At 40.8% G+C, this 26,166-nt stretch overlaps 1 protein-coding gene across 2 annotated transcripts in view; it reads right to left on the bottom strand.

Annotated features, from left to right (window-relative positions):
• The window catches only part of arhgef10la (Rho guanine nucleotide exchange factor 10 like a), a 218,917-nt gene that overhangs the window by 171,159 nt on the left and 21,592 nt on the right, over window positions 1-26,166 (bottom strand). For both annotated transcript variants that reach the window (XM_087800820.1, XM_087800821.1), the window contains exons 3-6: window positions 25,076-25,103; window positions 15,063-15,184; window positions 7,672-7,770; window positions 2,919-3,037 (exon numbers count right to left, since the gene is read on the bottom strand). In XM_087800820.1, coding sequence (XP_087656946.1) covers window positions 2,919-3,037; window positions 7,672-7,770; window positions 15,063-15,184; window positions 25,076-25,103 — 368 coding nt within the window. The remainder of the gene's footprint in view (window positions 1-2,918; window positions 3,038-7,671; window positions 7,771-15,062; window positions 15,185-25,075; window positions 25,104-26,166) is intronic.

Raw genomic sequence — 26,166 nt, 5'->3', positions numbered from 1 at the left:
ACACATAGATGTGTACTTATATTTGTTAGAAATTAAAAAACAAAATGTTGTATCCAGACCTGACAATAATTTTTAAAAGTATCGACATCATCAATAATCTATTTTTATCACTTTAGACCTGAAAATGTAATTGTTTTAGTTGTAGTTTGTTTTTGCTGAAATGTTTTTTATTATAAATATTTAACATTTGGTTCTGATAATCATAACCGAGGTTCTTTTTTAGCATTTTTTCTTGTTAATAAAAGTATTTATTTTGAATATCGGCGCCTTCTCTTTATCCTTGTGGCATCAAAAATTGAATTGAATATTTTCCTGAGGATCGTGACCAAATTACCCATTTGACAAAGTCTGCTGAATACAACGAAAATAATAACAAGAATAATAAGTGTTTTCCCAACAAATATAGGTCCTTTTTTTAATTAGTATTCCTTCACCGTAACTAATGTGACCCCTTTAGAAGACGGACCTCTGACTTCGTAGCTACAAAACACTAGTGATGTGTTGATGAAGCTTCATGAAACAGTGTCATGTAGTTCAGAGGTCAGTAGGTGGCGCCGTCAGTTTAGAAATGATGTTCCATTAGAATACTTTTTTAAAACAAAGGAAACTAGTACAGAGACCGCCATCTGGTGGACTCTGAAGATAATGACACTGCTTCATGAAGCTTCATCGACACATCACCACACAATACTACCGAAAACATTGCTTAACTTAACCTAAAAACAGCATCATTTTAACTGATAAACCCCAAAATATGAAGCATATGGGATAAAAACTATAAACTGCTTTATGTTTTAAGCTCTTCTGTTTGCGTTTTAACAGCGTGTTAGCTAGTGTTAGCTAGTGTTAGCTAGTGTTAGCGACAGCAACTGAACATGGTGCTTAGACTTCACGGTCGATTGATTCAAAAACACTTGTTTTTCTTCCGATTCTGAAAGCACGACACGCTTTCTTTCTCTCGAACAAATTGAATCAAACTTCACCGCAAGGTAAAGTGCATCTTAGCGCATGTGTGCATCAAAAGAGACGCCGACCTTCGCCTGCCACCTTTTTTTTACATTTATTTCTCGGTTTATGCATGAAAAAAAAAAACCTACAGCAGAGGTTTTAGTGTGAGTTTCTATAGAAACACCACAGAAAAAATGTAGATGTGAAAAAAAAGAAGATTCACAGGCAGGAACAAAAAAATGTGAAACTAGTTTAGCATCGGTGTTTGCATGTTTGCAGACGACACAGCGTTCTACCACGACCACGCAAGGAAGTCCAGAAAGTGAAAAAGTCTCCCCGGTCTTAGTGTTTGTCGTGGAATTCTTCAGGAAGTCTTCGCACGACGGAGTGAAGAACCAGGGCAGGACTTCAGGTGCGCCGGCGAGGAGTAAATTGAGTGAGACTAATTAAAAGAAATGTGTTAGTGGAAGGAGGAAGTTCGGGCGCACCGTAATAGTGGAGGTTTTTCGTGATTAATTGCACGAGCGCTGCCGTTAAATTCCGTCTCTTGCTCAGTGGCCTGGGACAGCCGAGCCGGGAATTCCAACCCTCACTCTTCTGTAATTACCTGAGCAACTCATTTTCTAGCCTGACACATAAAGCCCATTGTTTTTAGCCTCTTTCGCTCTCTCGGCTTCGACCGAGGATTCTCCGGGATTAACGCCCGGGCCGAGCACAAACACCTTTAAGGAAGGAAAAAAAAGTGTATAAAGGAGGAGGATTAATCTCAACATTAAAAGAATCCAGTCAGCAGAATAGTTTTGAAAAATGAGTGAGACTCCTGCAGTGGTGCGGGGAGGCGTGAGTGGGAACACAGCGCCATCATGTGGAGGCACGACGTCCTGTCACTGGTGAGTGACTAAGCAGAAACTTTGACTCGCATTTCGTGAGATTAGTTATTAAATATAAATGTTTTTAAATGATTTATTAACCGTTTAAAACTCATGAAGAAGATCTTGTCAAGCAACAAATATTTTTTCTAAAAATGACTTTGACCTTGTTATTCATCACCGGAGCAGTGATTTAAAAACGTTACTAGAAAATGTACATTTACAGAAGAAAATACAGTGTGAATGCTGAAGCTGATGAATCTGTGAACTGAAATGATAGAAGTAGTAGAATTTGTAGTAGAAGCAGAAGAAGTAGTAGCAGTAGAAGTAGTAGAAGTAGAATAAGAAGTAGTAGTGGGATTAGAAAAAGTAGTAGAATTAGTAGTATAAGTAGTACTAGATGTAGAAATAGGAGTAGAATTAATGGAAGTAGAATAAGTAGTAGAAGTAGAATTAGTAGTAGAAGTAGTATAATTAGGACTAGAATTAGTAGTAGAAGTAGAATAAGTAGTAGGAGTAGAGAAGTAGTAGAAGTAGAATAATAAGTAGTAGTGGTAGTAGAAGAAGTAGTAAAATTAGTAGTAGAAGTAGTACTAGAGGTAGACGTAGTAGTAGAAGTAAAATAAATAGTAGTAGTAGTATAAGAACTAGTAGAAGTAGAATACGTAGTATAAGTAGTATAATCATTAGTAGAAGTAGAAGTAGTATAAGAACTAGTAGAAGTGGAATAAGCAGTAGAAGTAGTAGAATAAGAGGTATGATTAGTAGTAGAAGTAGTATTAGAACTAGTAGAAGTAGAATTATTAGTAGAAGAAAAATGAATAGTAGAAGTAAAAGTAGCAGTATTAGTAGTAGAAGAATAAGAAGTAGTATAATAATTAATAGAAGTAGTAGTAGAATTAGTAGTAGAAGAAGAAGAAGTAGTATAATAATTAATAGAAGTAGTAGTAGAATTAGTAGTAGAAGAAGAAGAAGTAGCAGAAGTAAAAGTAGTAGAATGAGTAGTATAAGTATAATCAGTGAAAGCAGTAGTAAAATACCTTCAGCATTCACACATTCATCCCTGTGTACTAACAAACCATGTGACCCAGCCTCTCCTACCTTGCTTCGAGCCGGTGCTTTGCCGTCGTTGTCCGACTGCTCGTCATAGCTCTCGAACTCGCTGGAGCTCCATCCGTTGTTGGCGCCGGCGTCTCTCTGGACGTCCTCGTAGATCAGGTCTGGAGGAACGTGACACCGTCAGACTCGAACGTGACACCGTCAGACTCGAACGTGACACCGTCAGACTCGAACGTGACACCGTCAGACTCGAACGTGACACCGTCAGACTCGAACGTGACACCGTCAGACTCGAAGCTGACACCGTCAGACTCGAACGTGACACCGTCAGACTCGAACGTGACACCGTCAGACTCGAACGTGACACCGTCAGACTTGAACGTGACACCGTCAGACTCGAACGTGACACCGTCAGACTCGAACGTGACACCGTCAGACTTGAACGTGACACCGTCAGACTCCAACGTGACACCGTCAGACTCGAACGTGACACCGTCAGACTCCAACGTGACACCGTCAGACTTGAACGTGACACCGTCAGACTCCAACGTGACACCGTCAGACTCGAACGTGACACCGTCAGACTTGAACGTGACACCGTCAGACTCGAACCTGACACCGTCAGACTTGAACGTGACACCGTCAGACTCGAACGTGACACCGTCAGACTCGAACGTGACACCGTCAGACTCGAACGTGACACCGTCAGACTCGAACGTGACACCGTCAGACTCCAACGTGACACCGTCAGACTCCAACGTGACACCGTCAGACTCCAACGTGACACCGTCAGACTCCAACGTGACACCGTCAGACTCCAACGTGACACCGTCAGACTCCAACGTGACACCGTCAGACTCCAACGAGACACCGTCAGACTCGAACGTGACACCGTCAGACTCGAACGTGACACCGTCAGACTCCAACGAGACACCGTCAGACTCCAACGTGACACCGTCAGACTCGAACGTGACACCGTCAGACTTGAACGTGACACCGTCAGACTCGAACGTGACACCGTCAGACTTGAACGTGACACCGTCAGACTCGAACGTGACACCGTCAGACTCGAACGTGACACCGTCAGACTCGAACCTGACACCGTCAGACTTGAACGTGACACCGTCAGACTCGAACGTGACACCGTCAGACTCGAACGTGACACCGTCAGACTCGAACGTGACACCGTCAGACTCGAACGAGACACCGTCAGACTCGAACGTGACACCGTCAGACTCGAACGTGACACCGTCAGACTCGAACGTGACACCGTCAGACTCGAAGCTGACACCGTCAGACTCGAACGTGACACCGTCAGACTCGAACGTGACACCGTCAGACTCGAACGTGACACCGTCAGACTTGAACGTGACACCGTCAGACTCGAACGTGACACCGTCAGACTCGAACGTGACACCGTCAGACTTGAACGTGACACCGTCAGACTCCAACGTGACACCGTCAGACTCGAACGTGACACCGTCAGACTCCAACGTGACACCGTCAGACTTGAACGTGACACCGTCAGACTCCAACGTGACACCGTCAGACTCGAACGTGACACCGTCAGACTTGAACGTGACACCGTCAGACTCGAACCTGACACCGTCAGACTTGAACGTGACACCGTCAGACTCGAACGTGACACCGTCAGACTCGAACGTGACACCGTCAGACTCGAACGTGACACCGTCAGACTCGAACGTGACACCGTCAGACTCCAACGTGACACCGTCAGACTCCAACGTGACACCGTCAGACTCCAACGTGACACCGTCAGACTCCAACGTGACACCGTCAGACTCCAACGTGACACCGTCAGACTCCAACGTGACACCGTCAGACTCCAACGAGACACCGTCAGACTCGAACGTGACACCGTCAGACTCGAACGTGACACCGTCAGACTCCAACGAGACACCGTCAGACTCCAACGTGACACCGTCAGACTCGAACGTGACACCGTCAGACTTGAACGTGACACCGTCAGACTCGAACGTGACACCGTCAGACTTGAACGTGACACCGTCAGACTCGAACGTGACACCGTCAGACTCGAACGTGACACCGTCAGACTCGAACCTGACACCGTCAGACTTGAACGTGACACCGTCAGACTCGAACGTGACACCGTCAGACTCGAACGTGACACCGTCAGACTCGAACGTGACACCGTCAGACTCGAACGAGACACCGTCAGACTCGAACGTGACACCGTCAGACTCGAACGTGACACCGTCAGACTCGAACGTGACACCGTCAGACTCGAACGTGACACCGTCAGACTCGAACCTGACACCGTCAGACTTGAACGTGACACCGTCAGACTCGAACGTGACACCGTCAGACTCGAACGTGACACCGTCAGACTCGAACGTGACACCGTCAGACTCCAACGTGACACCGTCAGACTCGAACGTGACACCGTCAGACTCGAACGTGACACCGTCAGACTCGAACGTGACACCGTCAGACTCGAACGTGACACCGTCAGACTCGAACCTGACACCGTCAGACTTGAACGTGACACCGTCAGACTCGAACGTGACACCGTCAGACTCGAACGTGACACCGTCAGACTCGAACGTGACACCGTCAGACTCGAACGTGACACCGTCAGACTCGAACCTGACACCGTCAGACTTGAACATGACACCGTCAGACTTGAACGTGACACCGTCAGACTCGAACGTGACACCGTCAGACTCGAACGTGACACCGTCAGACTCGAACGTGACACCGTCAGACTCCAACGAGACACCGTCAGACTCGAACGTGACACCGTCAGACTCGAACGTGACACCGTCAGACTCCAACGAGACACCGTCAGACTCCAACGTGACACCGTCAGACTCGAACGTGACACCGTCAGACTTGAACGTGACACCGTCAGACTCGAACGTGACACCGTCAGACTCGAACGTGACACCGTCAGACTCGAACGTGACACCGTCAGACTCCAACGTGACACCGTCAGACTCGAACGTGACACCGTCAGACTCGAACGTGACACCGTCAGACTCCAACGTGACACCGTCAGACTCGAACGTGACACCGTCAGACTCCAACGTGACACCGTCAGACTCCAACGTGACACCGTCAGACTCCAACGAGACACCGTCAGACTCGAACGTGACACCGTCAGACTCGAACGTGACACCGTCAGACTCCAACGAGACACCGTCAGACTCCAACGTGACACCGTCAGACTCGAACGTGACACCGTCAGACTTGAACGTGACACCGTCAGACTCGAACGTGACACCGTCAGACTCCAACGTGACACCGTCAGACTCGAACGTGACACCGTCAGACTCGAACGTGACACCGTCAGACTCGAACCTGACACCGTCAGACTTGAACGTGACACCGTCAGACTCGAACGTGACACCGTCAGACTCGAACGTGACACCGTCAGACTCGAACGTGACACCGTCAGACTCCAACGAGACACCGTCAGACTCGAACGTGACACCGTCAGACTCGAACGTGACACCGTCAGACTCCAACGAGACACCGTCAGACTCCAACGTGACACCGTCAGACTCGAACGTGACACCGTCAGACTTGAACGTGACACCGTCAGACTCGAACGTGACACCGTCAGACTCGAACGTGACACCGTCAGACTCGAACGTGACACCGTCAGACTCGAACCTGACACCGTCAGACTTGAACGTGACACCGTCAGACTCGAACGTGACACCGTCAGACTCGAACCTGACACCGTCAGACTTGAACGTGACACCGTCAGACTCGAACGTGACACCGTCAGACTCGAACGTGACACCGTCAGACTCGAACGTGACACCGTCAGACTCGAACGTGACACCGTCAGACTCGAACGTGACACCGTCAGACTCCAACGTGACACCGTCAGACTCCAACGTGACACCGTCAGACTCCAACGTGACACCGTCAGACTCCAACGTGACACCGTCAGACTCCAACGTGACACCGTCAGACTCCAACGAGACACCGTCAGACTCGAACGTGACACCGTCAGACTCGAACGTGACACCGTCAGACTCGAACGTGACACCGTCAGACTCGAACGTGACACCGTCAGACTCCAACGTGACACCGTCAGACTCGAACGTGACACCGTCAGACTCCAACGTGACACCGTCAGACTCGAACGTGACACCGTCAGACTCCAACGTGACACCGTCAGACTCCAACGTGACACCGTCAGACTCCAACGTGACACCGTCAGACTCCAACGTGACACCGTCAGACTCCAACGTGACACCGTCAGACTCCAACGTGACACCGTCAGACTCCAACGTGACACCGTCAGACTCGAACGTGACACCGTCAGACTCGAACGTGACACCGTCAGACTCGAACGTGACACTGTCAGACTCGAACGTGACACTGTCAGACTCGAACGTGACACCGTCAGACTCCAACGTGACACCATCAGACTCCAACGTGACACCGTCAGACTCCAACGTGACACCGTCAGACTCCAACGTGACACCGTCAGACTCGAACGTGACACCGTCAGACTCCAACGTGACACCGTCAGACTCCAACGTGACACCGTCAGACTCCAACGTGACACCGTCAGACTCCAACGTGACACCGTCAGACTCCAACGTGACACCGTCAGACTCCAACGTGACACCGTCAGACTCGAACGTGACACCGTCAGACTCCAACGTGACACCGTCAGACTCCAACGTGACACCGTCAGACTCCAACGTGACACCGTCAGACTCCAACGTGACACCGTCAGACTCCAACGTGACACCGTCAGACTCGTGGCGTCGCAGCAGCGTCCAGAACTCACCTTCGTCGGGCGAGAGCGGCTCCTCGCTCGGCACGTCGTCATAGATGACCTCGCTGACCTCGCCGAGCGATGCTCGCGCAGACGCAGCCACGCAGTAGTCTGTGGGTGAAAACAAACATGAAAACAATTAGGCTGTTGGTGGGAGTGAAGGAACGATATGGTAAGAATGTGGATATAAACAGTGATGTTTTCACAGTAGATTCAAGAGCGTGTTCTTTAACAGACAAAACAAGTCAAAGGAGGTTTTTTCGCTTCTGTGAAAAGTCACAGCTGAAGTTTTTGTGTTGCTGGTCCAGGTGTGAGGAAATGTTTATACGACGATATAACAGAATATTTATTTTTGATACGCTTTCAATTTTCAAAGCAGCTGGATCTATATTGTTTTACCTTCAAATACTTTTTTTTTTTAATCTTATCATATTTAATGAATGGTTTACAATTCAATGAACTGTATAAAAATAATCAAAACTCAATTTTTAGTTTTTTACAAATAACATGAAAATATTCACAGGGTTCGTTCATTTTGGTGTTGCAATTAAACTTCCAGACTCTAGATGGCAGCAGACATTACGTCCTCCGCAGCTAAAGGATAAATGAAATCCCAGGAGATTCCAGCGATGACTGAGGACGAGAGGATACAATGGACTTCACAATTAACATCTACATACAGTATTCACAGCCTTCGTTCATTTTTGTGTTGCAATTAAACTTCCGGCCGCTAAATGGCAGCAGTCATCACAATAAATCCGGTGATGACTGAGGACTAGAGGATACAGTGAGTCCAGCAGCTTTTAAAGATGATGTTTGGACATATTTTGGTTTCAAAACAAATGAAAGCAGTTACGACTTCGTCAAGAGTCACGTGGTCTGTAAATACTACAACACCAGAGTCAAGTACTGGACAATACTACACATATATACTTGTTACTACACTATCACAACACCAGAGTCAAGTACTGGACAATACTACAAATATATTCTTGTTACTACAGTAGCATTGACCCCGTATCATGATACGTATCATATAGCCAGATTCTTCAAGATACAAAGTGCTTGTATAAATTGTGAAAAATTAGGAAAATGTATATGAACGTTTGGGTATTTTTAAACTTGAATTAATAAGTAGTAGCAGTAGAAGTAGAATAAGAAGTAGTAGTGGGAGTAGAATAAAAAGTAGCAGTAAAAGTAGTGGAAGTAGAATAAGAAGTAGTAGTGGGAGTATAATTAAGTATATTGAAGTATTGAAGTATAATTAGTAGTAGAAATAGTCAAATTAGTAGTAGAATTAGTAGTAGATGTAGAAGTAGTAGAAGAACTAGTAGAAGTAGAAAAGGGAGTATAAGTAGCATAATAATTAGTATAAGTAGTAGTAGAATAATAAGTAGTAGTAGGAGTAGAATAAGTAGTAGAATTAGTAGTAGAAGTAGAATTAGTAGTATAAGTATTAATAGAAGAATAATTAGTAGTAGAAGTGGTAGAAGTAGAATAAGTAGTATACCAATTAGTAGAAGCAGAAGAATTAGTAGTAGAAGTAGAAGTAGTATAAGAACTAGTAGAAGTAGAAGTATAATTAGTAGTAGAAGAAGATGAAGTAGTGGAAGTAGTAGAATAAGAAGTATTAGTTTCAGTCAAGTTTAATCAAAAGATAAACTTGTAAACTAGTAAAAATGTTATGTTACAACACTAGACTTTAAACTTGTTTACAACAGGCAGATACTTTCTCCCACTTTTAAGTCGTTTTGGTCCGAACACGTTGAATAATAAGATCCCTGGAGTCGCTGCCACTCTCAACAAAGGTAGATTATCAGCACGATAAACTAAATCCAGTTGTTTTTCTTCTTCCATCCCAATCCTCTCTGAATACACTGAGAAGAAGCGAGTGCCATAGAAAGAACATTTGTCAAGATAATCCTCTTTCGTCATGGAAGAAAAAAAGAAAAAAAAAGAAATCACTTTCGCTTTGTTCGTCTTCTGGATGGAGTCCAAGGTTATTTTTTATTCCAGGACTGAACTCTGCGATCAGATTAATTGAAAAGCAGCGACGGCTGCCGAGGATTAGCAGAAGGTGTTGCAGACAAATGGCAGTTTAAAAAGCTGATCAATAAAGCTCAGCGAGCTAAATTAGGCAGCAACACTCAGGAAGCAGTTAATGACGAATCTCGCACAAAGAGGAGAGGAAGTCGTTCAATACGCGCTCGTGCCGGACACGATCGAAGGGCTCTTGAACGCATCGCGATGCGTTGATAGGAATACAAACTAAGCTGCGCTGACTTGAATAATCGCGGTTCGTTTCAAGTCGCAGGAAACGTTGACGGTGAGAAACGGATGGAAACATTCCGAATGACAAGCTGGATCTACAAATCTTTTGAAGCATTTATCGCTCCATGACATCGATCCGCCTTTTCTCAAGTGAGCTCTGTGGCGCTAATGCCACCTGCTGGCCAAGTCAGATCATTGCAATGGAATACAACGTGAAATGCTCACGAATAAATCTAATTATATTAATCAAATAAACAATGCTGTGTCATTTTGTGTTTGACGGAGGTCTGCGCTCTCTGAGTAGTTATATACTTATGTACTTACTCGTATATATTTTGGGTTTTAATGAAAAGTCCATTGTTGTCTCCTCCAGGATTTCACAGTATTTGTTGCAGGTTATGATACTTTTACTAGCAGCTCTTATAAAAAAGTTTAGTCACTACTTTAAAAGTATATTTATAGCTACAAGCATCCATAGAGAGATATTCTTTACAATACTTCGTCTCTTGAAGGTATAGAAATAACTTCCTCCTGTGGCCTTTAGGTGGAGAAATAATACGTTCAAATGGAGATTTCGGTGAAGCTCAAAACAACTGATCCTCCAGTGGATCGATGGACACAACCTTGTTTTAATTATATCCAACTTGGAGGAAGCCTGGGGCGAACCCGCTGCACACTGTCGAATAATTACATATTTTATCGCAGGTAGAGTTGTCAACAAAGTTTCAGTGAAAATATCGTTAAAGTAAGTTTATTAAAGGGATAGTTCACCCAAAATTCATCATATATTTTCTGCTCACCCTCGTGTCGACAAATGTTTGTAATCTGTTCTTTTTAGAGTTATAGACAAAAAATGTTTATTCATGTTAATGTAGCGACTGTAGCCTCCAATAAAACTTAATATATAAACTTATTTCAGTTTTTTTGGAAGCTTCAATACAAGATGGACGTTACAGACGAGCAGTTTGGAGGTATTTGGAGGTTTTAAGTGTCTTTTTGGCTAACAAAGGGTGAGGGTCTGTAAGTTAATTGTAGTGTCACTGTGACGTTTTTTTTAATATATATATATATATATACGTAGTAGAAGAAGTAGAATTTGTAGTATAAGTAGAAGAAGTAGTAGTAGTGGGAGTAGAAGTAGTAGCAGTAGAAGTATAAGTAGTATAAGTAGAAAAAGTAGTAGTAGAAGTAGAAGAAGAAGTATTACTAGAAGTACAAGTATTAAAAGTAGTCGTGGAATTTATAGTAGACTAAAAAGTAGTACAAGAATTAGAAGAAGTAGTAATAGTTGGACTAGAAGAAGTACTAGAGTTAGTAGAAGAAAAAGTAATAAAATTAGTACTAGAAGTAGAAGTAGTTTAAGAATTTATAACGGGAGAAGAAGAAGTAGAATTAGTAGTAGAAGTTTTAAAATTACTAGTAGAATTAGTATTAGGCTTAGAATAAGTAGTAAGAATTTGTAGAAGTAGTAGTAGAATAAATAGTAGTGGGAGTAGAAGAATTAGAATTAGTAGTAGAAGTAATAAAATATATATATTTAAACTCAATTCGTTTCAGGTAAATTAATGTTAGTGATGTTTTCATATTTAGGATTACACAAAAAATAACCAAACTACTAAAAGTAAGCAGCATAAAACGAACTGATCCATACATTACATAACATACATTAATCTGTCACAGCCTCACAACCGTTGATAAGAAAATCTTGTGCAGCGTCTCCAGCACCTTCTGCCTCTACATCCCAGCAGAAGCGCTGACAGAGTCCAAATCCAAAAGCAAATTTTCGGCGTGCAAATGGTTCCCTATTGATGCTCATTCTGGATTAATTGGATTCACGGCGGTGTAGAAATCAAATCATCACAGTGTGCGCGTGTCGGGATGTGTCGTGAATGTTGAGTGTGTAGACGTTCTGTCTCAATGACTCACGACACGAGCGGCGCAGTGTGATGTTGTGTTAATGACACTCAGTGTTACACACAACAGAGCCTCTCGCTTTAATGCATCAAAATACCATCTATGATATGAGGTGAAAGTGTTTTCTCTCTTAAAGGGATAGTTCACCCACAATGCATCACTCGATTTCTACTCACCGTCACGTCGACGAAGGGTTGGGATTATTCTCCGAGTAATCCGTGTCTATTTGGAGCGACCGGCGCTTACTTTTCTGTGTCCAAAAAGACACTTAAAATCCTCCAAATACCTCCATATACTGCTCGTCTGTAAAATCCATCTTGTACTGAAGCCTCGACAAGAAATTGTTCCGACAAAAACTCTTCCCATTTTCGGAGTAGTCTGAGAATAATCCCATTCCTTAGTCGACATGAGGGTATATCACCCCTTAACCTTAAGTCCAGTATAGACAACAATGTTTGTTCATTTTAATGTAGCGACTGGAGCTCAGTTGTCTTCATCTTTGTCCAAAAATACACTTAAAAACATCCAAATACTTCCATAATGCTCGTCTGTAAAAAAAAAAAATAATAAAACAAGTCTACATTTTCACGCTCGCTCATGTCAAACATTTAAACAGTAGCACGCAATATAAACCGTAAGTAAGTAAGTAAGTAATTTGTATTTCTATAGCGCTTTTCCAGACCAGGGTCACAAAGCGCTTAAACAATCAAAACAATATCCAATAAAAGATATACTTTAAAGATCAAGATAACACAGAGACAAACACAGGAGTCTCAAATAAAAATGTCTTAAGATGTTTCTTGAGTTTTAAGGATCGGAGAAATGTTCTCGGAGAAAAAGAGTTCTTCTACTTGAGCGGGTCAGAATTCTCGCTGCAGAGTTTTGAATCAACTGCAGGCGAGACACATCCTTCTTGTTAATTTATGAAAACAATACAATGTATGTTACAATAGTCCAGGCGAGAAGAAACAAACACATGGATTACAAGCTCCAGATCATGTTGTGACAACATTTTCCTAAGTTTAGAGATTTTTCTCATTTGAAGGAAACTGTTTCTGGTCAGTTTTCTGCAGTGTTTAACTAGAGACATGTCTTTATCAAAAACCACACCCAGGTTTCTCAGGCTCAGTTTGACAGACTGACCTAAGTCACCCAAGTACTGACTCAACCCTGGAACCTTATCATCAGGAGCAATCACCAGTGTTTCAGTTTTGTCCACATTTAGCTGCAAAGTGTTTTCACTCATTGTTTGATTTCTAGCAAACAATTGACTAAGCTGTTCAGCCTCTGGGGCTCAGTTGGATCAAAAGAGCAGTAGAGCTGGATGTCATCAGTAAAAATGTGATAAGAAACATCAGGAAATCTCTGAATGTTTTTACAGAGGGGAATCAAGTACAGCAAAAACAATAAAGGACCAAGAACAGAACCTTGAGGGACTCCACACAATCGATCTGCCGATTCAGACCTCATTTGATTGGCAGATACACTAAAACTGCGCCCAGAAAGGTATGATGAGAACCATTCTAACACAGACCCAGACAGTCTTCATCCCTCAGTCTTTTCAGCAGGATCTGGTGATCAACTGTGTCAAAGGCTGAGGACAGATCCAAGAGAACCAGAACAGTGAATTTACCAGAGTCAGCCGACATCATGATGTCACTGGACACCTTCAGTAAAGCTGTCTCCGTAGAGTGATGTTTACGGAAGCCAGACTGAAACTTCTAATGGATGTCGCTCTGATCCAGGAACAAAGACATCTGCTCAGACACAACCTTTTCCAAGATCTTGGACAAGAAAGGGAGCTTAGAAATAGGCCTGAAATTACTGAGGTCAGTTGGGTCTAAGCCTGGCTTTTTGAGCAGAGGCTCCACAATGGCATGTTTAAATGCATTGGGAAAAACCCCTGTGGAAAGGGAGAGGTTCACCGTATTGGTAACCCAGGGGCCAATTACATCAAATACTTTGATAAAAAGCCTACAAGGAAGGACGTCATCTAAGAAACATTAGCACTGAAGGAAGACCAAGAGGAGGAGAGGGGCTCAGTGACAGCAGGGGTTCCAAACAAAGGGGGAGAGATTTTCTCTTTGATCAATTTAATTTTGTCAATGAAAAATCTCAACAATGCATTGCTGTCAGCTTCACAGAAGACAGGCGTGATTTGAGGAGCAGGAGACACCAGAGAATTAATCGTGTCAAACAACACTTTGGGGTTTTTATTATTTGCTGCTACCAGTTTTCTGATGTAATCAGATCTAGCAGTTTCTACCATCTCATTATAAGAAGTCATCAGATCCCTGAGGTGAAGTCTATGCACCTCAAGTTTAGTGGACTTCCAGAGACGCTCAGTCTTTCGACAAAGTCTCTTCAGACTCAGGAGATCTTAATTCGTCCAAGGGCACCGTTTTTTCTGAATTTTCAAGTTCGATTTAACAGGTGCCACGTGATCCAGTATTTCAACACAATGAGTAGTGAAACAGTAAATCGAAATACCGCAAGCGCTTTCAGTGTAGACTGAAGACATTGTGCGATCTGTAAGTGTCTTTTTTTGGACGAAGATGAAGACAACTGAGCTCCAGTCACTACATTAAAATGAACAAACATTTTTGACTATAACTCTAAAAAAAAAGAACAGATTACTCTGAAATAACACAACACAACAAATCTCGATAATATATGTATTTATTCGACATGTCCAGAAGTTTTTTCCGGCCTTACTGGGTTCAACTGAGAGATATAAGCTCTTCAGTGTGCAGCGGGTTCGCCCCAGGCTTCCTCCAAGTTGGATATAATAAAAAAAATCGTGCTAAAGTTGTGTCCATCGAGCCACTGGAGGATCAGTTGTTTTGAGCTTCACCGAAATCTCCATTTAAACGTATTCTTTCTCCACCTGAAGGCCACAGGAGGAAGTTATTTCTATACGTTCATGAGACGAAGTATTGTAAAGAATATCTCTCTATGGATGCTTGTAGCTATAAATGTACTTTTAAAGTACTGACTAAACTTTTTTATAAGAGCTGCTAGTAAAAGTATCGTAGCCTGCAACAATGACTGTGAAATCCTGGAGGAGACAACAATGGACTTTTTCATCGGTACAACCGTGCGAGCAGAAGAATTGAAGCCGGATCTCGGGGCGAGCTCAGGTTTAATCTTTGAAATTGAACTCCAGCCGTGCGACTGAAGGTGAATCATTCCCGCGTCAATGTAATTCGCTTCCCTACCTTTGGAACCGTCCCCGGGCTCCACGCTCTCCTTGGCAGTCTCCTCGTCCTCGCGTCCCGAGTCGCCCTGAGTGGGAAGATCTTCTTCTTCTACTGCGGTGACGTCCACGGCTGTGGAGGACCTGGAAAGACCCGGACACGGTTCAGGCAAACATGGGCCTCATTAACGGCCGGTATCAGCGAGAGGAAGGGGAGCCTCGGGTCAGGGGCGGCGGCACGAATACTTCGCTCTTAGCCAAGCAAAGACTGATAGCATTTTTTCTCTGAAGAACAATAAATAAACAGTTTCAAGTTGAAACTATGCAAACGAAAATATATATAGAAATACAGACAAATAATGATCGTCGGGTCAGAATGAAGTAAAACTTCACGATATTCATTAAAATTATGGATATTTTACTTTCAGTAGAGAAACATTAGCTTTATTCTAAATAGATTTCTGATCTGTATTTTACATATATTTTTCTTTAACGGTTTGGATATTTTGACGTCCGAGTCAATTCTCGAGTCACTAATAACTAGCCTAAGTCAAGTCTCGAGTCAACTAGGGAGTCACAAATTACTAGTCAGAGTTGAATCTCGAGTCATAAACCATAAGTCATAAGTCGACTGTTGAGTATCAAATCCCTAGTCACAAATAACCAGTAGAAGTCAATTCACGTGTCACAAATCACTAGTCCGAGTCACGTCTTGAGTCGACTCTCGAGTCAAAACTCAAGTCACAGATCACAAGTCTGAGTCTAGTCTTGAATCAACTCTTAATAACGAGTCCAAGTCGACTCTCGTGTCACTAGTCACTAGTCCAAGTCAAGTGTTGAGTCACGAGTCTAAGTCAATTCTCTTATCAACTTACGAGTCACAAATTCCTAATCTCAGTCAACACTTAAGTCAAAAATCACTAGTCCAGGTCAAGTCTTAATTTACAAATTCCGAGTGCGAGTTGACTCTTGAGTCACTAATAACTAGTCCAAGTCAAAGCTCAAGTCAACCACCGAGTCACAAATCAGGAGTCCGAGTTGACTCTTGAGTCACAGATGACTAGTCAGATTCAAATCCTGAGTCACAAATAACAAGTACAAGTCAAGTCTTGAGTCACTGATCACTAGTACCAGTCAAGTCTCGAGACACAAGTCCAAGTTGAGTCTCGTATCAACTCTCGAGTCACAAATAACTAATACTTGTCAACACTCAAGTGTCAAATCACTAGTCCTATTCATGTCCCGAGTCAACTCTCGAGTCACATTTCAAAAGTCGAGTCTCGAGAAACAAATACTAAGTTTGAGTCACAAGTAACTAGTACTAGTCAAGTCTTGAGTCACACATCACTAGTCCCAATCGACTCTTGAGTTACTTTAACTTGTGTTAACATGTCTCAGGGTCAAGGTGACCCGGAGGCCCGAAAACCCAGAGATAACACAAGGGTTAAGAAAGAAGTTAATTGTGCAGCAAATTAATTGTATTTTTCCTTAATAATATATTTATGATTTTGAACAATATGCTGTATTTCTACACTTCAAATGATCATTCTAATGAGTACTAGCGAGTACAGCTGCTCGCCGACACCATTGCTCATGGGAACTATGTCGGTAAGCAGAGAACATCATGGTTTTAACAGGGTTTAGATGATTCGATGAATGAGTATTGACTCGGTCAAGAGAGACTCGTAAACATAGAAGCTTCATCAGCAGTAACTGACTCGTCAAGCCTTCAATTATCTCACAAATAAAGTGGTTTTCGATCCTTTTCTTCTTCCTTGAGCTTCTTATTGTGGCTGAAATATCTGCAGTTTTAGAAGAAGAGTATTTAAAATCTCATGGAAGCATTTGTTGTGTAATAGTGCAGGCGTGTCAAAGGTCATCTAAGCTTGGATGGACTTCAGGCACAAACTGCAGTTCAAGATCATACAGAATAATACATCTCTTTATAATACATCATCTCAGAAGTGTTCATTTTTGAATCATGTACTTCGCCATTAAGGAACTTAAAATTGTACAAACGTGTTTGTGTGAACCACGAATAAATGAAAAAACATCTACATCCTGATGGTGATCAGGAGCAACCGAAGTTAACTTTCCTCTTCCTATGACCACGTTTCCTAAAACATTCACTGAAAAAATGTATAAACTACATTTATGACATATTCACTTAATGATATGATCAGATTTCAACTTGTTTCACACTTTGCATCATTTTTTGTGCAAGTCATTCTGTTATTTAACAAATTCCCTGATGGTTAAACAGTGACAATGGTTGAAAATGTGTTTTTCCTACATTTTATTTATTGATTAATTCAACCTTTTTGTTTTTCTCTTTTTTTTTTTAAATCCCAGAATATTTTAACAGTTGAACTCATTACTTTGTAAAGTTGCCCTGAAATCTTGGCGAACGAGAGGTTACGAGAGTCCATTATGACATAACAATGTCTTCACTCCTCCTCCTGCCAGCTGTAATCACACCCCGCTTTGTTTATACAACGAGTCCCTTTGGGGGTGGAGACTTCCCGGGTCGATGACACGCGGTGACAAACCTCCACGCTTTACAAAAAATAAGTCATAAGTCGAGTCAAAACTCGAGTCACAGATCACAAGTCTTGAATCAACTCTCAACAACGAGTCCAAGTCGACTCTCGTGTCACTAGTCACTAGTCCAAGTCAAGTGTTGAGTCACGAGTCTAAGTTAATTCTCTTATCAACTTACGAGTCACAAATTCCTAGTCTCAGTCGACACTTAAGTCAAAAATCACTAGTCAAAGTCAAGTCTTAACTTACAAATTCCGAGTCCGAGTTGACTCTTGAGTCACTAATAACTAGTCCAAGTCAAAGCTAAAGTTAACCACCGAGTCACAAATCACGAGTCCAAGTTGACTCTTGAGTCACAGATGACTAGTCAGATTCAAATCCCGAGTATCAAATAACCGGTACAAGTCAAACCTTGAGTCACTGATCACTAGAACCACTAAACCTCCACGCTTGACCAATCACAGCAGAGTGGGTGTGGTTTTTGATAAACAAGATTTAATCTCCAGGAAAAAAAAGTTGTTTTTCAGTGGGCGGAGCTTAAGATGATTTTTGTCAATATTTCAATGAAAAGAGAGTTTTGTACAAACACACACTGATGATACAATTGAGTCACACATCACAACAACACACATGAGTTTGAGTTATAGTGTGAGTTGATCTACTTTCATAGATGAGCGATGGAAACCTCTGAAGAACCAACTCAACAAAGCGTCTCTCTAATTCAATGTGTCCGTCATCCGAGCTCCTCGGCGCCACCACAGGCCGGAGTGATGGACGCCTCATCTGCACACAGGACGCGCCGCCACAGTAATGCGCAGAAAGCGCCGTCATCAAGAACCGAAGGCGGACCGCACGACTTCTCCACACCCAAGTAGCCGCGGAAATAAGCTATCTGTATTCAGCAATCTTGCAGAGCATTAGCTTTCCGCCCCGGCCACTCGTCCAGGTAAAGTGGTTGTTATGCAAAAAGTGGGAAAGAAAGAAAGTCGTGACCAGAAAAGACAAGGATTTAAACGCCTCGTTGCACCTCTGGCATTCTTAAACGCAAGAAGTTCTCCCCGAGGGATGCGAACAGACACGTGTCATTAAAACTTTGTGGGAACAATAACCCGAGCGAAATGATGTGTTTGGATGAAATATGATCCCCGTTCTTTGACTTTTACTGACTCGGACACGCAAATAAAAGACATTTGATAGTCACTCCAGCCACTAGAGGGCACTGTAGCCTCTCTGAGCGTAGTCAGTGTAAGTAAGTAAGTAATATTTGTAAGTAAGTCATTTTTATAGAGTGCTTTACTCTTGTTTTCATGGTGTGTGTATGTGCTGAGTGCCCAGGTATGGTGAAACAACATAAACATATCAATAAAAAATAAATAGGAAATAGTACACGGAAATTTAGCATTAAATATAGTAACTTCTTTTTTTTTTGTCTTAATTCGTAATGTTAGTTTTCCTTTTTTTATTCATTTTGCATTGATTATTAATGTCTGATATATGCTTTATTTTGAAGAAAAAAGACTAGATCATCAATCGATTTCAATTAAATTTGTAAATTTGAGTGAAGAAGAGTAAACCAGCCCAGGTCTCGTGCTGACTCAGCAGTATCCGAGAAGTATTTTCACAAACTTCACATTCAGGGTTTGGAACGAACAAAATGTATTTTTACCAGGAATATGAATATAATTGCGATAAAAAACTAAATAATTCTATGTTTGTCCATCAAAACTCTCATTAAAACTCCTTCAACGTCAGTTTAATTAATTTAAAAAGTCTCTATATAAGTTTTATTATATATATTTATTATCTTATGAATGAATTAATGTATTTATTTCATATTTAATTATTACTACGTACAATTGAAAGAAATTTAAAAAATGAAGCCAAAAAAGAAGATAAAAAACACCCCACTATATTATATATAGAGAGATATATTCAACTAAGGAGTAGAACAAAGAAAAATACTTTTATTTTTAATAAAATACTTTTAATAAAATACTTTATTTAACTTTTATAGCCCCTTTCTTTACTATTATTCAGATTGTATCAAATATTTCTGCACATACATTCCTGTTGTGTTATCAGTTTTATCTTGATCTTTAAAGTATATACTTTATTGAATATTGTTTTGATTGTTTAAGCGTTTTGTGACCCTGGTCTGGAAAATTGTATACAAATAAAAATTACTTACTTACTTACTTACTTACTTTCATGTATATCCATAAAAATACATAATAAATAAGCACTCATGGCAATAAATAACATCAACACAATACATGTATATGGACTATTAAAAATACTACATATACATACTTATTTTACCATTACTTATAATATAATATAGCGTAAATACATACATTTACAAACATACATACAACATATATTTACTTAATTACTTTATATTTACTTTATAAATAATCCATATAAATACATAATATTTACACATATATACTACATTAATAATATTACTATCACTCTAAATATACTGTACAACATAAGCTTATAATCTTTAAAGGTCACATTAATCTTTATTGATTGACGGTTTGTACACATAAATGTACAGCTTTAAGTAAACCTCAATCCAAACATCCATCAGAAACAGATTGAATTGAAAGAAACGACAAAAACGTTCTTTTGTCGGCGCAGAAGAAGAAGAAAAACATCAATAACCTCCATCATGACAAGAAAACCAACTCCGCCCACAACAACAACAACAACAACAACACAAGGAGACGTTTGTCGAGATGTTTTTAGCACATAAATGATCGTCAACCTGATGGCGGAGGTGAAGAAATAAAGAGAAAGAAGAGAGAAGAGAGCGGCGGCGACACATGCATCGATTCCTGCCGCATCTTTTCTTTCTCCTGCACAACATTTTCACGCCGGCGTCGAGTCACGGAGCTCAAGGAGAGACTCGGGAGTCATTTTTCGATGCAAATGATCGAAGCCGAAGGGAGAAGGAGCGCAGCCGCCTGAATGCAAATCTCAGCCTCCATCCCATCTGCTTCCACTCCCTGCAGCAGGAGCGCCGGGCGTCACGGGCCGCCACGGTTCAGCTCCACTGCTGCCCCCTCGACCCCGGCCTGGCACCGCCTCGCATCTTTGTGCTGACCACACTGGAGCAGAGAGTTTGTCCTCGGGCCATAAATCTGCTCCAAGAACATATTCCATACATCCTTAATTTTTACTCCACACTTGACTCCAATTAGGATGAACTATTTGCACCATGTTGCCTCATTATTTCCACACACACACACACACACACACACACACACACACAAACTTCTCCCTCCACAGCTCGCCGAGGTGAAGAGGTCTCACACACACAAAAAAAAACAAGCAAAATAAATGTGTTCAATAAAGTCCAGCAGATTAGTTTCTCCTCCTCTGAAGGGCAAAGGTGTCAAATCCTGCTGTGTAAAAAAAAAGGCGATAAAGTTGAGAAAAAGTTGCACTCCTGGTTCCGAGGGCAGGGTCGTCACGGTAACCTTTGTGACGCGGCGACAGGTTAATGAAGCCGTAAATCGCGAGGGAGGAGGAGGAGGAGGAGGCGATGAATGCGAGGGAGTATATCGAGGCAGAAATGTTGGTTTGGCTCTTTGACCCCCCAGGAGGGACCGCGTTCCATTCCCGGAGCTCGCTGTTACCCTCGGGACGTTTCCAGGTGATGAAGCAACCGCTGGAAAAAGGGAGACCAGAGAGTTGCTCACATGTAGGAGCAGCTCTCTGGTCTCTTTAACACAGCATCACTATTGACTTACATAACATCAGAACGGTTGATTTTAAGATTGAAAAAGTTGAATTTCTTATTGAAATAGATGTTTTTTTTAAGCATTGAATTGTTTAATTTAATTCAATACTATGTTTGTTTGTGTTGTTTTCTGTGGTTTCATTTTCTTTGATTTAATTTTGTAAAGTGTCCTAAATGCAATTTATTATTATTATCATTATTTCCTATATTGAAAGGTTGAATTTGTTGGTTTTTAGCACAAAAAGGTTCAAATTTAATGGATTTTTATACACATAGAGTTTTTGATAATTGATATTCTAATTCTAAAAAAAAGTACATTTCTATAAATCGATATGTTTTAACTTGTAAAGTTTTGTTTGGTTGCACTAATATACCAATATATTTTATTGAATTTAAAAGACTGTAAATTAAAAAAAAAAAAACATGATATGTATTTTTCAATTGTTGAAACTAGAATTAAACTAGATAAGTAACAAATAAAACATTAATTATATTTAATTTCCATTTTTCTTTTCATTAAAAGAAATCATTTAACTTTCAATATAGAAATCGTTGAATCCATTGCCTAAAAAAAAAACCTTTTCGATAAAGAAAAATCATAGAATTAACATTTAAAATGTTAAATTCCACAATTAAATGTTCTGATGTATTCAAAGATATTATGCTATCTCCGATGTATTGTATCCCATCAGGCTTAAAAACTACTAAGATCATATCAAAACACTTAAAACAAAAGCATAATGGAATAAAAAATTGGTTTAATTTTCTCATTAACAGAAGTCACAGAAACTGATGTTTCTAATGACGACTGGAAGTGACGAACAAAGATCTCAAACTCCAACTCTCCTGACATGTTGTCGAAGTCTTCTTCTCCAAGATTATGACCATGTTTTGAACTTATTTCTTTATAAAGTTGCTCTGAAATCTGGGCGAATGAGAGGTTACGAGAGTCCATTATGACGTAATAATGGCTTCACTCCTCCAGCTGTGATCATGCCCCGCTTTGTTTATACAACAAGTCCCTTGGAAGTGAAGACTTCCGGGATTGATGACACGCATTTACAACCTGATGATTGACCAATCACAGCAGAGTGGGTGTGGTTATGGTCAACAAGATTTCATCTCCAAAAAAACAAAGTGTTTTCAGTGGGCGGAGCTTAAGATCATTTTCTAATGTCAATACTTCAATGAAAAGAGAGTTTTGTACAAACACACACTGATGATACAATAGAGTCACAATACACAACAACGCACATTTACATCAACACAATAGTTTAACTTAAACTTATTTTCACCATGATTTCTGCCGTTTAAAATTGAAAAACTCTTTTTTATAACGAGAAACTTTCAAAATATACGTCATTAAACGAACGCTGCTGTTGTCTGGATCGACCAGATCCGACTTCTCTCTCTCTCTCTCTCTCTCTCTCTCTCTTTCTCTCTCTCGCTCTCTTTCTCTCTCAATAAATAAATAAATACAATTAAAATAAGAAACAAATGAACTAAAACCTGAACCTGGTACAGCCGAGATAAAGAAGCAAATCCTTGACTTGAATTCTATTTATGTTGTTACAAACTAAATCACATTAAAAGGCCATTAACCAGCAATTTTACTTGGACAGACTTTGATTGTCGTCTCACTGGCGCCGACAGCTTCACAGCACGTCCTCAAATGACATTTTCCACACTGTGAGCGTCAAAACTATTCTTCTATTCTATCATTAGGAAGAAGTTATCTGAGGGAAATAATGATATTTGGTAAATGGCCTAAAACCAGTGTGGAAGAAGTTGGTGGCTAATTGTTAGCATTGCTAGCATTCATTAATTTTTGGCATTTTTTACCATTATTTTAAGTAAATAAACATTTTTATTGTCACCACAGTCCTGGCAACCATGTTCATTTACGTCCAGCTATGATTGGACAAGCCACCTACTAGTTAGAAATTGCACCAATGGGATGCTTCCCTTTTCATAAGCTCCACCCATTGACCAGCAGAACCAGAGGATATCATTGGATCAACCAGCCAATTAATTTGCTGAATTAAAAGAATATCTGCTTCAAAGTTTTTAATATTTTCACATATACTATATATTTAAATACTGTTATATTATTATTATATATTAAATATCAAGCTGCAGACAGTGACTGTGATTCCTTATCGTTGTCATTATTTTAACGACAGATTAACGTCAACACAACCACAGAACCCAAAGTACTTATGGTGACAACAGAAACAGTGAACTCCCATGATGCCTTTCAACGCTGCTTTAACGCTACAATACTGTATTTAAAATCTACGTAAATGTCGCTATGTCGAAAGTGATCGACGACTGTGATTGGTTGCCTGGGCTGCAAAGCATTATGGGAGATTTTAAGGTCACCAAGATCGTACCGAGATGGTTGTTGAGAAGGAAGGGACAATTTTGTTACGTTGTCAGTTTAAATAAATGTTGTTAACTTAAAGTTTTAATTGAACCAAGTGAACAACTAAATTGTTACTACTGCACAGATTTAAAAAATTGACCAATGAAACGCTTTCCTTTTCATAAGTGGTGGAGCTTATGACAAGGAAAGCATCTCATTGGTTTATTTTTTTTAACCAGTACAGGGCTGGTCCAATCATAGCCAAACCTCTTTTTGTCTGTAGTGTCAATACTGCAGGGCTTACTTTTTGCGTTAAATAAAATATGTGAAGTAGTAACAATTTTATTGAGCAACAGAACTGAAGGATTTAATTGGATCGACCAGCTGGGAATTAAAAGAGCCGATTTCGCTTTTTGTAGATCACTGAATTTTGTGCTTATTCTAAAACCAACCTGACTTGTGGTGCTAACAAAGACAGTAAACTCCCATGATGCCTTTTTATACTGCCCTAATACCTTATGGCTGATTTGTCACAATACTTATTTAAATTCTATGTCTATGTCACTATGTCAAAAGTGATCGACAGCTGTGATGAGTTGGCTGGGCGGCAAAGCATCGTGGAAGCTGCTGCTGGTTGTCGGTTGGATGGCACAATGTTGAGTAGTGAGTTAAAATCAATGTAGTTAATTTAAACCAATGAAATAAATAAATAGTCACAAGTTTACTGACTCAGTTTAATGCAAAGGGGTTTTCAGTACGTAAACAAGTGCGACATTATCCACACTACACAGCCCCGGTTTCGACCAATCACAGCCCTGTACTGGTTACGAAATCAACCAATAGCAGGCGTTCTTTGTCCTTAGTTCAGCCTATTGAGTCACAGCACCGTATCATTTTCATTGGACCAATTCAATTGGATCAAGTCAATTAAATCAGCTGATGCGGTGTTATAATTAATACACATATTGTGTCGATGATGTTGTGGTACTCAGATAAAACTCAGATAAAAAAAATGGTAAAGAATAAAAAGGTCAACAATTATAAATGTATGTGCTTGATATGATTCTAAGTTATTAGTCATTAAAGGAGGGATGGAGGAGCATCATCTCAGCAGTCATTCAAACTGATCCGCCACAGTTGTCGTCCTCTTTTGCATCATTACGCATCAATCTCTTCGCTCCTCTACGCGACCGCGACATCATCTTCGCCATCACTCTCGGTTTGTCGCCGCCGCCGCCGCCATCTGCCACGACAATCCTCCGCAAACAAACCGATCTCAGGACGCCGTCATGGCCGACACGGAAACGACAGAACACTTGACATGACGAGCGGCAGATTTCGTCATTTTCACCAACCGCGAGGAAGCCGAGAAACAACTTACCGGCTGGATGAGTCGTTAACGAGAACATCTGTGAAAAAGAAAGAAAAAAAAAGTGAGACAAGCGACAGTTATAGACGTTTTTAAATATGACAGGCCTTCGTTTAAGTGTTTTTACTTTTCCACTGACTGTCATGGCAGGTGTGACAGAGAGGAGGCAGATGGTGAACCTTCTTCAGAAGATAAAATCAAGTCATTTAGAAAATTCTGCTGAATGAGTTTTCACGTCTTTGACAAGAGAACTCAAGCATTTAGAAACAAGTTAACTATGATTGTTTTTGATGCATTTAAAACAAAGTTTGTTAGCAGCTACTCATGCTAGTTTGTTAGCAAAGGTGAGCAAGATGATTTTAAAGAAAAAGTTCTCACATATTTGACTGAAGTTAGCATTTGTTACCATGTCACAAGTCAAATAAAGTAACTGTTGTGTTGCGCTTGAAATATTTAAAAGATTGAAACAAGTTTGTAACCAGCTAGTCATGCTAGTTTGCTAACGAAAGTTATTTGAAGCACATTTTGCAGAGAAAGTATCATATCTTCTCCAAGAGGACCCAAGCTAGCCTTGTGTTACCATGTCACAAGTTAAATAAAGTTATTTTTCTGTTGCTCTAAAATACTTAAAAGATTGAAATAGTTTGTAACAAGCTAGTCGTGCTAGTTTGCTAACAAAAGTTATTTCAAGCACATTTTGCAGAGAACGTTTACACATCTTTACAAGTAGATTCAAGCTAGGATTTGTTAGCATGTCAGAAGTTAAATAAAGTTGTTTATGTGTCACTTTAAAATTATAAAAGATTGAAACAAAGTTTGTAAGCGGTATGTCATGCTACTTTGCTAACAAAGCCGACGAAATTTAGGTTATTTTAAGCACATTTTGCAGAACAGGTTTTCACATCTTTGACAAGTGGACTCAATCTAGCATTTGTTATCAAGGAAAAAACCTTTGTCTTCATGTTGCTCTTAAAATTCTAAAAAGATTGAAACAAGTTTGTTAGTATCTAGTCATGCTAGTTTGCTAACAATAGTTATTTTAAGCACATTTTGCAGAGAACATTTTTACATATTTTACAAGGAGATTTAAGCAAGCATTTGTT

The sequence above is a fragment of the Callionymus lyra genome, chromosome 10 (assembly GCF_982586985.1).
Source record: "Callionymus lyra chromosome 10, fCalLyr1.hap1.1, whole genome shotgun sequence".
Lineage (NCBI taxonomy): Eukaryota > Metazoa > Chordata > Actinopteri > Syngnathiformes > Callionymidae > Callionymus > Callionymus lyra.
The sequence above is the reverse complement of the archived record's forward strand: the minus strand, read 5'-3'. Positions and strand labels throughout refer to the sequence as shown.